The following is a 17,467-nucleotide window of genomic DNA, read 5'->3' as shown; positions in this document are numbered from 1 at the left end:
TTAAATTCGATAATGGCAAAGTTTTGAACGAATTTACAGATTTTTTAAAAAAAGGAACACAATTTAGAATAATCAAACCCGTCTTCATGCTTGCGTTTTTATCTTCTGCTTCATGTCATTATAAAGGAAAATTGTAACAAAAGTTTTAATGCAGCGAAAACAAAGTACCAAAAACTCATGCTTATGCCAGAGTCTTTTATTTGTTAATTGAATATAACCATTAGTTTCAGGTTTGTTTTACATCCCGTAAGATTTAGGGAGGACAATGGAGCAAAAATTTAATTTTTAATAAAATGTCATTTAATTGACTCTTTTAATAACCTCTTTGATATTGTAACCAAGACTGTACAGAGCATAGAACCAAGACTAGAGGTAGTATTGTAAATAATCTTGTATGAATTTTTTTTTGTGTCTGAGTTACAAGGTTTTGTTTTTCTTTGCATTGTATTTGAAAATTTTGCTTTTGGGTTGAGTATTTGAATAAAATAAACATGAAGCCAAATATAAAAGGAGTCGCGGTAAATGTTCAAATATAATTCTGAATAAAATTTTTTAAATACTTCAACTAAATATTTGAAAAATGCAGCTACAATATTTTCTAATTACCTTTGTACAATTGAATAAAAAACGAATACAATAAATTTTACATAATGTTATTTAAAAAATATACGCCCAATTTTTTGACCACACGTGTTTTTATGTTTCAAAAACTAAATTGTCATTGTAGTTTAAGGAAAAGTAAAAATATTATTATGCATAAATTAAATAAAAGAAAAACTGAAAATCCTTTCAAGTTCGTCCTAACGATTACCTAATTATCAAATTGAATATTTATATTAATCTGTTCTATATCCTTGGAATAATACAGTTTTTTTAATATTCTGGAAATTTTATGATAAAATTTCTGATTAATAATAAAATCATAATTACAAAACTGAAAGTGAACAATTATAATTTCTATTCTTTCAGATTAGGTATGGATATTAAGAAATCCTATTTAAATAATATATTCACGCCCCCTTGCTTGAATGAATTTTTGATGTGAATATGATGTAGCTTTCATAGTTATAGTAAACGACTAGGGCAAATCAAAAAGTCAATGAAGCGCACAATTTTCAATTTTATTTGAGTGAAAATCTAGGTGATCAATTATTCTAATCAATAACGAAATTATAAAACTATTTATAAAACTATTTTGTTCGTTCTTACATAAAATACTATTTTTAATTTACAATAAATTTTATTTTGCCATCTAACTGGAAAATTTTACATTAGTAGAAGAATAATTTGAATAATTGATAAATGATTGAGCGAATCTTGAAATAATTTATATTTAAATCATATTAAGTAGTAAAATTCTAGCCTCCGCATTTATTAAACAGGCATTTGATAAATGTGAATACTAGTTAATTAAAAATTAATTAAAAGATCAAATTAATTAATATTTGTATTATATAATTTATTAAATTTCAATTTAAAAATGTATTTCTTTGGGGTATTATTTTAAAGAAGTGACTATTATAGCTGCCGATTTACATTAGTTTTCATCACTGCTTAATCAGCTTAATCACCGATTTCAATTTGTAGCTCGTATAAATATGTCCAAATATATAAAATTTTCAAAAAACTAGCAAATCTAATATATTCACCTTGATTTGCCGAAACAATTTTCTCTTCAAATTGAAACTCTTAATTTTTAAAATATTTTGTCAAAAATTGGATAATCGAGTTCTGATGAAATTCTAGATTTTTATTCTACCGAAATTTTTTCAGTGCAAATAATTTTATTGGATTAATTTTGCAAAATAATTTCATTATGCTACCATCTTTTCAATTAACTAAAAGATGATCTACATACTTTTGTTAACTAATTTCACTTTTCAGTAAGCCAGCAATATTGATAATTATTGCTATTGCATTATAACAACACGTTCTTAACTATTTTAACAAAAACCGAAGATATTTGTTTTTTCCTATGAATAAAATAAGCGCAATAATTTTCATGAGAAAAATTTTTTCAAAGTTATATAACCATGCACTTCAATATGCACCAAGATCTAATATAAAAACCAGTGCCTTTATTGTTCTAAATTTTCAAGAAAATAAAAATTTTTTTTTTAAATGAAAGAGACCGACGGCACCCGTCTCTTGTACTTTTGGTTCTATTATTTTCTTTGTAGCATTTTCTTTGAATATTAAATTTACAAAATGAAATATTGTAATAAAAAATGTTATTTTTGAAAAGAGAATTTACTCCTATTATTTTGAAGGCGCAATCCAAGTTAATTCAAAGTTTTTTTTTTTTTAGTTAATAGTATGTTTGTCTGTGTAAAAGGTTTGTATATCAGTTATAATAAACATAATAATAACAATAATAATAATAGTAATAATGATAAAAATATATATATGTATTTTTAAATTATTCAAATAGAGGTCGTTGAATACAAAATTATTGTGTTCCATTGAAACAGAGTGTGTCACATTGAACTTGAAATATCTACATTATAAATACCTTTGAATTTTAACAAATTATTGCAATGAGAAAAAAACAATTTTACAAAAACGAAGATTTTCGTAAAATTTCAACAAATAAATTTTTTATATTGGTTTAGTGCTTATTGCAGTAAGAGCAGTAATTCGGCCACTCCTCCTTAACTAGCTGATTAAATATTAATATAAACAATATACGAGAATGTTCCGACAATAGTACAATATTAATTTCACTCAAGGAAACCAAACGATATTATGTTAAAACCCTTACTTTTAATTTGCTAATAAGGATTTTGAGTTTCCGACGTTTTAGAATGAAACTATTAGAATAAAATAAATGTTTCTTTATGTACGACTAAATTTTCTTTTACTCTTTTTGTAGAAAGAATTGGCTCCTAATGCGGAACATCTTGTTATCATAATCAACAAGAATTCATAGAAAAAACCAAATATTTTTCAAGTATTTTATATTATAGAGTATAGAACACATAACAGAATCGAATATAGAATCAATATACGAGTATAAGAATCGAATTAAATTAGATGATTATATAGATTGAAAATCATTTTAGAATATTAAAATTATTATTGAAATATTAAAGGGACGCATATATACAAAGAAAAATACCTTATTATAATAGAAATAGTTATAAAAGGAAATTATGAATATTAAAGATAAAATAAAAGACTAAAGGTATATTTATATCTAGAAAGAGAATACCGCCAAAATTATTAACATATATATAAAGGATTAACCATATAAAGGGTAATCAATATACAATATAATTATTATAATGAGTTCAAAATCTCGTGATTTATGTGAGTTTACATTAAATTTTAAAATCTAAGTTGTCTTTAAAGCAGCCGAAATATCTCACCTTACTGAAATATAACAAGAAGAAGTTTGAGTTGATTGAAAAGGAATAAAAAAAAAAACAGAATTTAATTTGCTTTTTAAATTTTTTTTTTTGTACATTCTTTCATTGGGAGACATAAATGTATCATCAGGTCAAGTGTTGTCTACTTTTCTTATAAAAATAACAAAAAAAAAAATTTAAATAAGGAGTTAAAAAAAAATATTTAAAATTCATTAAAATATCAGCAGGTGATCTATTCATTGTGAATTATTAAAAGCGCATAAAAAAAGGGTTTCAAAAAAAAAAAAAACAAAATCACCTGTAGTTTAATAGGGTAATGTGAAAACAATTCGTATACAATAATCAAAATAGCATAAAAAGAACTAAAAACTATTTTTAGTATTATTATAAAATTTGTAAAGGCCTACAGGAATTTTTTGTTAAAATATTTAATTAAAAATAAATTAAAAAATGGTAACAAAAATCTTCCCGATTTTTTGACTTGTGTTATGAAGAGAATGCGGTTTTATAAGATTGATTCCATTGTTTAAAGTTATTCATAACGACATGAAAAAAATTTATTCTGCACTTTTTATGTTACTCTGGTTTTTTTTGTGATTTTGTAAATTTTCATAATGTACGAAACGGCTTAAGGCTATATTTTTGAATGCCCTGGTAATAATGAACATTTTAATATTTAAAGAGATTTAAATTATATGAAAGGTTTTCCATTAAAAAAGAAATTGTTTAAATCCAAAAATTGAGAATAAAAATTTGCGAAAGCAAGAATCATTCTATCTTTATAGTTCTTTGATTCCTAAGTTCCTAAAAAAAGTATTAGGGTGCAGAGCCTATGAACACATTAAGTCCTTCCTAGATGGGTGAATAAACCGCAGTATAGCTATCTACATAGCAGTATTATAACTGTAGCAATAATCTTTGCTTCATCGTTGAATTTTAGCAAAACCCTGAATCTTTCTGATAGTCAGTTTCCACCATTTCCAATGATGTTGTCACGTAATAAAAACCTGTACCAGAAATATTGAGTAATCCTATAGGAATACAAATTGAAAATGTTCATAAAACATTTTTATTATTTTGTACAAATAATAAAGTTTTGTCGATTTTTGTGGAAATTGAAACTTTGGTATCCAGAAGCATTAATAATTGTGGTTTTTTTTTTTTTTGGTAAAATACTTTTTTGTGGTTTTGTTTTTTAACTTATATAATTTTTTTTCCTTTCAAAGTAATTTACTGTTCTAAATTTTTAAAAACACCACATGTGTTTAAATGTTCATTTGTATTTCTTCATCTTGTAATAAATGCTACCATTATTTAAGTGGGATGCTGCACACTTCAAGTATTTATTATACTGAAGAGATAGAGTGTAATATTTTTTTTTTGCTCTTATTTGATTATTGGGCGATAAAAAGTTAATTATGATTTATGATACAACTTTGTTTTTCAATAAGAAAAAAAAAATATGAAAAATTAATAACTTACCACCTAAGATTCCATGTATACTATAATCTTTTCGACCATCTTCTGTTTGACGATCAGAACCTCTTAATAATCTGCTGATTGATGATGTTGATGGTGGATCTTGTATTCCTTGCTATAATATTCATATGATTGTTCATTTATGGTTGTTCAATTTATTTTCACATGTTATGAAAGGAAAGAATATTTTTTTAAATTTAGAAAAATCAAGTATTAAAGAAAAATTTTTAGAATAATATTTATAAATTTTAAATAGTGCTTAAGAGACTACATTGAACTGTTCTTATTTATTTTCTATTTATTTATTGAATTGTATAAATTGACCTTTTGTCGCTAATTTTAGACTTAGTATTCGCAATTGAAGGGTGAGTAAGTTATCGGGAAATTCGCTTAATAATTGCAATTTTGAGTTCCGTATACATGGTAATTTTATTGTTGTATAAGCACAGAGTCATTCTTTGATTTATATCCCGCCCAAAGCAAATGTATTGAAAATTTTTCAAATTGGTCAATTAAAAATTTTCAAATTGGTCATTTGGAAATTATTTTTGGAGCTTAGAGTAAATATGCAAAAGCCCACTAATTTCAGTTCTTCTCAATACGCCCTTCCTAATTCGAAAAATACTTATAAAAACAAAAAAAAATTTTTAAATTTTGTTTTAAATTATAATAAGCGAAGAATCTTTGAGGAAAATTTCTTTGAGATCTGTTGAATGTGTTTGATCAAATTTAACATGTTTGATAAGCAATCAGCAGTCCGGTTTAAACCAACCCCCTAGTCAAATCTTCATGTTAATCGATTGTATTGGCATCTTTTACTCAAACTAGCCTGAAAAATAAGTTCAAGAATATATCTATGTTTTCATTTTTGATATTTGTTCGAATTTCTTTCTTTGGAATACTTGGATTGAAGAAACTAATCTATGCGAACGGGTAGATCATTCATATCTTGCTTAATTTCTCTTGAAATTGTTTGATTCAATATGGCGTTCTGCAAATTTTTAAATCACATCAGTTAAATAAATTAATAGGTCATTCTTTAGGAAAATATTTTTTTTATTTAAAAACATATTATTTTCGTATAGCAGGTGATAAAGTAAACAGAAAAGAAGAACACATTTTAATCTTTCACAAATAATTCGCAACATATGCAAGACTCTATTATACAATTATAAGCCAATAAATTTTTCATTATCATTCTCTTTGTGAATGAACATTAATATTCAACGGAAATCCTTTTATTAACTACCTACTATTTTGAAAACAAAAGCTTTCTATTCTACATCTACTTTTTTTGTTTTGTGTATTTGAAACAATGCGCGTATGTGTAATTTGTTTATGTACCACGTGGTATTCCTTCTTATTATTTCAATTGTATTGAACACTTTGTTTCCTGTCTAAACAAATTATTATGATTTTTTTCCATACAAATGCAAAATAAAATCCTAAAAATCAACTGTTTCTTCTTTTGTTTCTTCATAAAATAAAAATATATTGTTTTAATGAATTGCAAGTGCAAAAAAAATCCAATTTTTCCAGAATTACTATAACCATTGTCGACAATAATGTTTTTATAATAAAAGATTTAGACCAATATTAAAATTATAAAAGAAAATAGCCTCAAGCCAATAGTAATTTTTTTTTTTCAAATTTTTAATAATAAAAATATTTGAAAATTTTAGAAAAAAATTTGTCATCAGATCGACCTGATGCCTTTACTAAAGATCACAAACAATGGGTGCCAGTGCCACCTATGGTTGATGAATACATAAAAAACTAAGAAAATTTGTAAACTATTTTATCACTGTTACTTCCGGTAGTCGGTTTTTCTTTTTGAGTTTTATATTACGTTATTACTTCAGTAACTTTAAGATTTTTACTCGTTGTTTTTTTGTTCTTAGACAGTTTTTGTAAATTGGATTACCATCGGGACATTTTGTTTTTTTTTGTGAAAACGAAAGTTTATAGAAGTAGGCACTCGATAAAAATTGTAGATATGCACTATTAATCTTGAGGAAAATTTTTAATTTGTTTATTCTTTAAGGTTTTAAATAAGTTGGTTGTTTCAAAATATTTAACATTTATCGAATATTTGGGTCCATTAGCTGTGGTTTGTAGGTATTTTCTTTTCTACAGCTACAGTGCTTGGTTCGTTCCCCTTATGAAACCTCTTATTGTACTCGAAAATCCAAATACCTTTTGAAATTCTGAGGATCTTATTTGGCTGTAGTGAATATTTAGTTCAAGTTGAGTATAGAGTGAAATTCTGGACTCTCCCAGAAGGAATTCAATTGTTTTCCTTATTTCTTTAGGTCTTAACAGCTTGACAGTTCCAAATACAGCTTATTGTAACTTTCGAATATGAACTCCGAAAAAAAGTTTTAATACATAATTATATAGACATAAATCATAAGTTCTAATTGATTTTCACCAAATTTTTACGAGAAATATTCTCTCGTTGACACTATATGATAGAGAGCTCTTAAAAAATAATTTAAAATTTTGTAATTTTCAGTACATTTTTACTTCTTTCTATGATTTACTTTAGAATTTATACAAATATTATAGTTGAGGATTTAATATTCGAAATTCGGAATCCCCAAACAACACAAAAAAAAAATTATTTCTGAATGAAAATTTTCTTTTAACTCAAACACTCTTAATATTGTTGTTGTTCCTACTTTTTTTTTGTCTTTTGCTAACAACCCCTGCAGTAAAATAGATTTAGTTTTTTCTTTTTTAATTCATGTTCTCCTTTAATTTATTTTCAAAATTGATTTAATATGCATTTTTACGCAAAATTAGAACTCATAGAAATATTTAGTTTTCGGAAATCGGCTGATTAAAAAGAAGGAAAAAAATTATTTTCTTTTCTCTAACTTACGTAAGCATATTGAATGAAAAGATTTTCCATAAGATTTATTTTGAATATTTTTTATCTTATTTTATAGTCAATATGAGTGTGCTGATTTCAAAATCTCAAAAGAAATGAGCGATTACAGTCAACAATAATAAAATTGTAAGTAAACTTAGAAATAATAAAAAAAAAAACTATAAAATAAAAATAAAACAAAGGTAAAAAAGAGTGACTAAACCGAAAAAACAACAGACGCAAATGAGAAAAAAAAATGAAAAAAGAAAAAAAAATATCGGAACTATTCAACCATTTTAAAGCGTCTTAAAGTCTGCAAAGAAATCCGAACTATGGAAAGCATTTACAAAGCCAATATAAAAGAAAAAGTATTAAAGATAAGAAAGGCACACTAGTAGGAAGAGAAGATGAAGAAGAGTTGCTGTATTGCCATCTCTTTTTCTTTTTGTGTGTATGGTCTTTATTACCAAGGTACTAATTTTTTGTTTCTTTATTTTGTTCTGCGTTATAAGTATTCTTTTTTTTTTTGTGTGCCCAGACATTTGCGCAATTAGTAACAGTTAAAATCCGTAAACAAAGTTCTTAAAGTATTTTATTCTTCAGTTTTTTTTTCTTTTTTAATATACAGTAAAGGTACGTGTACGTTGTTTTGGTATTTCTGAATGCTCTTTGATATTATATGTATGGTATTTTATTAGAGAAATTTATTCAAAAGCAAGTAAGTATGTAAGGATCTGTTTCTTAAAATATTGAAAAGTAATTCCTTGAAATTTACTGAAACTTATTTTTCAAATCTACGTCATACTATCCATATTACATATCAGTTATTTTTATACTTATATACATATGTACATATATATATATATATATATATATATTCAATATATGAGCGGCAATTTTGTTTTTTCATTTTGTTTGTTGTAAATTCATGTTACTGAACTAAATTATGCACGCCCGAATAAGAATATCACCTTTAGGTGATCTGTTCTGAAGTTCATCTATATATACATAACAAATATTATTATACATATGTATATACAATGTAATATATACATTTATTTGTATATGATTGTACGTATGTAATAATGTAATATTTAGCATATTGGCAATATTTATAAAAAAAAATATTGCAATAATAAAAAAAAAATTGAAGAGAAGCTGAAAGCAAAGAGCAATATTAAAAAAAGAAAATTTTAAATTCCATATGGAACAATTTAGATTCGGATCATAATCTATCACAAAGAACAATGAATATTGGAAATTTAAAGGTAAAAAAAAAAACAAAAACAAAAACATAAAAAATCTTCTCTTTTATCTTATATAATCATGTTGATTAATCATTAAAACCGAAGATATAAAGATTCCAGTGACGGACTTATAAAAAAACTTGGCACATTAATATTAAATTTTCTTAAAAACTTTTCATTGCAGGAGCTTGCGTAATAGAAAGTGTTTGGAGTAATGGAAGATTGGGAGGTGTTCTATTCTCAAATAGTTTAAATAATTCCCTAGCTCCATTCGAAGTATTTACCATTCTCTTCAAATGCAACATAAGATGTATTGTAACCAAAATGTATAGATGTATTTCTATTTTTTAATAAGAACAACTGAATGACGGCAACCTAAATAATTTTTTTTGTGACACTGAAAAAACAGTTGTGTCATTTCGTTTCAACACTTCAATGTAAATTTGTACTTCAACTTTTGTACTGCTAAGAACTTTTTTGCATTCCGAATATTTCAGATAATTATGTATGTACGTATTCTCTTAATCAATATAAGTTGAAGGTTTAATTGAAACACTGAATGCAATATTTAAACTCATGGTATGTGTACTTAATTTTGAATGTTACACATTTATTTACCTTAAATTCAGAAATTTAAACCCGTTTTTGCAATGTTTGGATTTTTAAGCAAAAGGATAGGAATATAATAACTCGTCAACATCACAGAGGTTTTACTTAGTTTGTGAATTATTAAGGTAATCAAATATAAAAGAAAATTGTTTTGCACAAAACAATATCAATTTTCTACGAAACTTAAAGCAGATACACTTGATATGATGCTTTTCAAATTGCAATCGCGAGATTCCACACAGAAAAAGTATCATATATGCGCGCACGCTTAGAATAAAACAAGTAAAAACGTTTCAGTCAGTATAAACCGATTGAATTATACCCTGCACCTTTCGTTATTGTGTAGCAATTACACGAACCCGTGAAATCATTCTATAGAAACTTCACGGATATGTCTGACCTATAATTGGACATCCGACTGCCAAGTTTCATGAATCTGACTTTATTATTTTTCCAAATATTAAAAATAAGCTTTTAGGCTTGTATGGTATCTACTCGAACCTGTCAAGCAATTCCACCAAAACTTCAGAAATATATCTGACCTGTAACTCGACATACAAGTGCCAAGTTTCATGAATCTGACTTTATTATTTTTCCAAATATTTAAAATAAGCTTTTGGAGTTGTATGGCAAGTACCCGAACCTGTCAAGCAATTCCACTAAAACCTCACAAATATATCTGATCTACAATCGGACACACAACTGCCAAGTTTCATGAATCTGACTTTATTATTTTTCCAAATATTAAGAATAAGCTTTTAGACTTGTATGGGAGCTACACGAACCTGCCAAGCAATCCCACCAAAACTTTAGAAATATGTCTGACCTATAATTGGACACACGACTGCCAAGTCTCATGAATCTGACTTTATTATTTTTCCAAATATTAAGAATAAACTTTTAGACTTATATGGGAGCTACTCGAACCTGCCAAGCAATTCCACCAAAACTTCAGAAATATATCTGACCTATAACTCGACATACAACTGCCAAGTTTCATGAATCTGACTTTATTATTTTTCCAAATATTTAAAATAAGCTTTTGGAGTTGTATGGCAAGTACCCGAACCTGTCAAGGAATTTCAATAAAACTTCACAAATATATCTGATCTACAATCGGACACGCAACTGCCAAGTTTCATGAATCTGACTTTATTATTTTGCCAAATATTTAAAATTAGCTTCTGGAGTTGTATGGCAGGTACCCGAACCGGTGCAGCTATCCCATTATAATTTTTAGAGCATGTGTAGAATATAATTGGACACATGTATACAAAATTTTATATTTATAGCTTTATTAGTTTTCGAAATATTTAAAATAAACTCTTTGAGCTGTATGGCAGCTACCCGAACCCGTTGTCCGAATTAGTCCAATAACAATAGGGTTCGTCCTTGGCACAAAAGAAAAAACTTGTGAAAGTTTGGTGTCGATTGCATTATTCGTTTTTGAGTTATCGTGCGATCGGACGGACGGACGGACGGACGGACATGTCTAAATCGACTCAGAATTTTACGCTGAGCAAGAATATATATATATGTCCATACCGCAGATGACTCCTTCAAGTAGTTACAAACTCCATACCAAAGTTAATATACCCTTCACGAAGTGCAGGGTATAAAAAATCAGATAAGTTGCCACAATTGCACTGTTTAAGAAAGGTCTTCAAGGCTATATGGTGTTAAAGTTTGAAGGTGTTAGAACAGAACACTGTCACAATGGAACACTTATTTAAAACTTAAATGACTTAGAAAAAAAACAATGTCTTATGTAGATCCGTAGATCGTCTTTGTGTATGAAAGCCACCACTGATAAGTGCGGATCTTATTCAGCACAAGAAAAGAGATTTACTTATGCTTAAACGATATTATGTATTTATATGTATACTTTTATTTTGTAATCTAAGTACACATAAACATATAACTGTAAAAACATCAATAATTGTGAATAAATTCAAAAGGTAACAATAATTGATTGGTATAAAACTCATATACATTATGACGTATCATTGATTTTGAATATAAAATGAGGTTGTGCACCGGTTTTTGGCACACGAAACCTTTCGTGTCTTTTTCTTTGATTTTTTTCTTGTAATTTTTTCAAACAGAAAATTACAGAATTTTAATGAAAGATCAAAAAAATTGTGCAATAAAATTTGCACTCTTCTTTTTATTTTTTCATCAAACAATTTCGCCGTTCTTGCTTTGTTTTTGTTTTAAAGTTGCGTTTAAAAAAAGTTTTATTTTTTACTTCATAAAAAATTATTAATTTTTTATTATTTTTAAAATTAAAATTCAAGTTTCTCGCTTACTATACATTGTATTTCTTGAAAGTTTATTCTCAGCTCGTTTACTACATAAAAGTTTTGAAAAAGATCAATTGCAATTCACGTGTTCAAGAAAAGAATAACAAGGAATACCATAAAGTTCAAAAGAGAAAGAGATAGAAAGTGAGAAAGAGAAGGAAATAAAGAAAAGAAAAAGGAAAGATGTAGAGAATATGGGGTATAAAAGTATATTTGAATTTTTGTATGAGACTTTTATGTAAAATTTTTGAAATTTCCTTGAAACAATATCACTCATCGCATACTAAAATATTTCGTAATGCTAACATTATTACTGTCGGGTAAATTAACGCCTTCTTTATAAAATATGTAAAAATATTCAGTTATATCTCATCGATGATGCAATATTTTGATTTAAATCGATTATTATTTTTTTGTGGATCAATGTTGTATCAACTGTGAGATAAAAATCTTAAAAAAAAACAAAATTAATGAATCAATATTTAATTTGAATTGGGCTTTATTTATTTTTTTTTGAACAAAAATGTTGCGGCGTTCCTTTTCGTCTTATATAAACAAATGTTTCCCTTGTGAATGCAGTTATGAAATTTAAATATTTTTAAAGGTGAAAAGGCGATTTAACTTAAATTTTTCTTTTATGGAAAAGGATATCCTTTCATTACCGTAACAAATTAATTATTTTATGGATTGTTTGGTTTTATACATGAGTTGTTTGATTGATATCAAATGAAATTCTATCTGTAGTGCTTTATTCAACAATAACAGAGAAAAGCTAATTTTAAAAAGTTAAAATTTTTATTTGGAAAAGTGGTGACAAACTGGAATTTGATAAAGATGAAGAGTTACGGAAATTGAAGAGGGTATTAAGTTGAGCAGAAAATAATTTCATGAAACGCTATTAATTAAAATTGTTTACTAATTTTATGTGTACAAACATATCTTTTAGGGAGAGTGCAAATTTACTGTTCAGATTATAAGAAAAGAAATAAAATGTATGCAATATTTAAATTCTGATTATTGAATTAAAATGGTAAGCATTTCAAGGATATGGCATTGAGATCAGCTCAGCATATATCTTTTTCTACTACTGTCGAAGAAGTATTTGAGCAATCATTGTAAAAGGATTGGTAATATTCATGTAGCAAAGTAACAATATTCTTTTTAAAAGAATTGTATTCATCTTATTCTTGAATTCCCAAAAAGTACTTTTAAAATAGTTTTATAACTTATATCAAAAAAAATATGAAATTACCTTAATTAATTTCTCTCGAATCTCCCAACTAAATATTCCTGGATTTTCTTTTCTTAATTCTTCAATTTTTGCTTCTATTTCTGGTGTTGCTACTTTTGGTTTTGAACCACCAATAACACCTGGTCTTATTGAACCAGTTTCTTGATAACGATTTAAAATTTTACTAACACAGCCATGTGAAACTCTTAATTGACGACTAATTACACAAGGTCGGATACCAGCCGCTGCCATTTCAACTATTTGCCGTCGTATATGATTTGGTAATGGTCGACCATTTATAAAAACACCACCTAATTGATTAACTCGGCCTTGTCCTAAAAATATACAAATAAATTTATTTTAGATTATAAATTAGAAATTTTATATAAAACTATTAATATTTATTAATATTTATTAGTGCTCTTATTCTTGTGTTTGTTTCTTTAATTATATATTAAATAATTTCACGGTTTCCCGCGTGATTAACGAATATGTTATTTTTTTCCTTAAAAATCTAAAAAAAAGAAATAAATTTTTACATGGAATTATAAATTACTTCATTTTAAATTAACTAGTTTTTGTTATGTTTGTATAATTATGATTAATTATTAATTTTTTAATAGATTATGGGAGCGAAAATATTTCATTGATGTTGATATATTATAAAGTGCCGATGAGTTTCTGAAGAAAAAGTGCTCAAAACTCATAACACGTTTTTTAATGTGCGTAATAATTTCTTTATAAGTAATTCAATTGCGTTTGAAAATTATCGTAGAACAGTTTAAAGCTTTTCAGTACAGAACAGTTTTAAGCTTCTCTGGTTTGTATAATTGTTATACCGGCACCAAATTTTTTTAATAATTCAGAAGTAAAAGTTTAAGACAGCTTGCTCTAGTTGGAATTTATCAAACAAAATTTGACCAAATATTGCTTAAAACAACATTAATTAATGAAACAAAAAAACAAAAAAAAAATTAAAGAAACTATATTTGAAGTGAAAATTGAATTTGGAGATGAAAACTATAGTAGACCAACTTTTATAAAAAAAACTTCCATACTCTTATATATAAGAAAATAAACACATTCATATGCAAAATATGGCAATTTTAGACAATATAATTGTTATAATGACACGTTTCAGTCAGTATAAACCGGCAGAATAATACCTTGCACTTTGACAATCTGAGTTTAAAAATTTGTTTTTGAAACATCTAGAATTAGTTTACATTGAGAAATGGCAATTATGGGAACCTGTCAAACCACTCAATAGAACCTTCCCGGATATTACCTCTGACCTATGAGTGGACACATTAATGCCAAGTTTCATGAATGTAGCTTTAATGTTTTTCCAAATATTTAAAATTTTCTTTTAGAGTTGTATGGCAGCTACCCGAATCCGTTATCCTAATCGGTCCAATTATAACACTAGCCGTCCTTGGCAGAAAAGGAACAATTTGTGAAAGTTTGGTGTCGATTGCATTATTCGTTTTTAAGTTATAACGGAAGAAAAAACATGTCTAAATCAACGCAGAATTTTGCGCTGAGCAAGAATATATATATATATGTTCTTATCGAAGACGATTCCTTCAAGTGGTTACACTCTCCATACCAAAGTGAATATATTTTTCACAAAGGTGCAGGATATAAAAAGCGACGGTAAAGCATTTTTTTCTTTATTGAGCTTTCCTTGCAATTGAAATAAGAAAAATACTTAGTACACGACTTTATATGAAATTTTATAGTGTTGTACGATATTTGATTTTTATCTTAAAATAATAGAACGGCGTAGATTAATATTGCTTTATTAACAAATTTTAATAGCCCCCAAATATATGCAATTTTGTGTATTATTTCATGCATTCTCAGTTCAACGATAAGTTTGAATTAAAATTTTAGAGAGTAGCTACCGAAAAATAATTGTTTCAATAAAAATTTCGAGTGTAAATTAATCGAATATGAAACAGTATAACATTAATGATTAATAAGTTAAGTAAATTTTAAATTTCACCTCAAGGTGTTCGTTAATCATTTTAGAATTTTCATGGGGGTAACTATCGTGATAATATTCGTTTATGTCATTTATTTAAGATTGATAATATTAAATTTACTAATTATTATAGATTCTTCAGAATATTAATATCATTATTTTTATATTTTACTGTTGCTATTTACTGTCGGCAAAATGCAATTAATAAAATCATTTCAAGCGCTTATAATTTGTAAGCGCTTGAATCGATTTCCTAAATATTATATAAAAAGCCCACTTGATTCAAAAATTTTTAATTTAGTTATTATTAATTTCAGTAAATTGATACTTTGGTAAACAAATTGTCATTATTTTATAATTAGATAAATATATTTTATATATTAGATAAATATACCGTAGGCGTAATGAAATTATTATGAATAAAATTAAAAGATTTCAATTAGTAAGCACAAAGTTCAATTATGATTATTAGGTTATTCGGTGTATAATCCCTTGCAATTATTGTAATGAGTAGCAACGAGTAGAATATTGGGGGTGTCGAACTTATTGTAAATTGAATATTTATAATAGATCAGTTGAAATTGTTTTTAATAATTTGTCATGCCATTTAAATCATCAATATACAATACAAAATGTAGATTTAGTAAATTATTCAGCACATTATATTTTATAACTTTTATAATATCCTGATGTTGTATAATTGCTTCATGTAATTTTATAGATAGATTTTACAAAATAGTAATAGAAATATTATGAAACGTTTAAAAATTGATAAAACAGTTGATTATTCATTATAGCGCATATACCGACGGGCAAATTTTAATCAGTGGTTTTATATAGATTTAATTAATATAATTTTCGAGTGTTAACAGCTTCCTAATTAGACAAGTTTTACTTGAAGGTCTAGTCTGGAAGTGTTATCTTCTTAAAGAACTATCTTTCTGTGTCTATTTTTCTTTGGGCTGTCGAATTCATAGACAACATCCCAAACCAAGTACTCCAAGTAAATTTTCGTCATTTATTGACTTTGCTTCGAATGACTAACCAGCAGTATGTAATGCATTTTCTGAGAACAACACTGGCACTGTTCGTAAAAAGGAGGCGCTAGCTCTTTTCTTTAGTAATGTGTCTGTTTATTTATTACTAGTATATTCGCGACATCCGACACTATCTGTGATAGTGGTTACTCAGCCTGTTGAGATGGCTATCAAACCCTGAAGATACTTACTAATGGAAATAGTGAATAACTAAAATGATAGACTGCATGAATTTAACAATATTTCTCATTGGGAATAGTAAAGTTTGTATGAAAACTAGTTGTGATTAATATTGTTCTATAGAATTAATTATAATATCGTCCAAATTAGATATACAAAAAATTAATACAAGGGCTCATTTCAAGTTAGTGCAAAATTTTGTAAGTTTTAGTGTATATAAATATACAGTAATATGCAGTATAGTAAGTAAAATTTATGAATACCTTGGAAGGGATATCCACCAAAAAGTGGTCTCATATTAATTGAATTAGCTCCAGTCATATCCATTTTATTAATCCGTTATATTTATAAAATTATTAAATTTTAATTTCGATTTTCTATTATAATTAAAGATCTATAAATAAATTAAATATAATATGTATAACACTTTTTAATTTTAATATTTATTTTCTCTTCAATTATATTTGTATATTTGTGTATTAGTAGTAAAAACACCATATTATTTTATTTAAATAATTTGCAATTAAATTTATATTTTGTAAATTAATTAGCTCAGTAAAATTAAATTGACATAAATAATAAAATAATATGTGCATAATAATGTAAATAAGATTTTTAAAATTATTAATTTAATAATAATTAATTGCAATTAATATTAAACACTTTTAAATTAAAATATACAACATTCATATATTATTCAAATATATTTTTTTTATTTCTTATTTAATTAAATCACATTTTACATTAATTAAATAAATTTCATTATGATATTAATGCGAGTATATATGTATATGTAAATATAATTTTTATGTTAATTAATTAATTTTTTATTTTAAAATTTATTATAATATATTGTATAATTAAATGCCTACACTGAAAAATCAGAAGGGTTTTCGTTCTATTCACAAACAAACTATTTAAATATTTATAAATATTTTCACGAACGAGTATAATTTAAATTGCAATATAATTAATTAAATTAATTATAAAGAACGAATTTATTTTATTATTTGATTAATCACTTAATTAGACAAAATATTTTTTTTTAATTTTAATTACATATATTTATTTTGACATGCTATTTAGGCATAACAAATTGATTTAATTAATTTATTAATTTATTTCTTTTTTATTTTATATATATTTTTTTAAAT

The 17,467-nt window shown here is 25.9% G+C and overlaps 1 protein-coding gene across 1 annotated transcript in view; it reads right to left on the bottom strand.

The window, feature by feature from the left end:
- Window positions 1-16,640, bottom strand: part of LOC129614133 (protein gooseberry-neuro-like) — a 46,285-nt gene extending 29,645 nt beyond the window's left edge. The window contains exons 1-3 of the mRNA XM_055528535.1: window positions 16,577-16,640; window positions 13,131-13,444; window positions 4,851-4,962 (exon numbers count right to left, since the gene is read on the bottom strand). Of these exons, the coding sequence (XP_055384510.1) occupies window positions 4,851-4,962; window positions 13,131-13,444; window positions 16,577-16,640 (490 nt within the window). The remainder of the gene's footprint in view (window positions 1-4,850; window positions 4,963-13,130; window positions 13,445-16,576) is intronic.
- Window positions 16,641-17,467: the final 827 nt, after the last annotated feature.

Source organism: Condylostylus longicornis, unplaced genomic scaffold (assembly GCF_029603195.1).
Source record: "Condylostylus longicornis isolate FDR11 unplaced genomic scaffold, ASM2960319v2 ptg000101l, whole genome shotgun sequence".
In the NCBI taxonomy this organism is placed as follows: domain Eukaryota; kingdom Metazoa; phylum Arthropoda; class Insecta; order Diptera; family Dolichopodidae; genus Condylostylus; species Condylostylus longicornis.
This window is presented reverse-complemented; position numbering and strand designations above follow the sequence as displayed.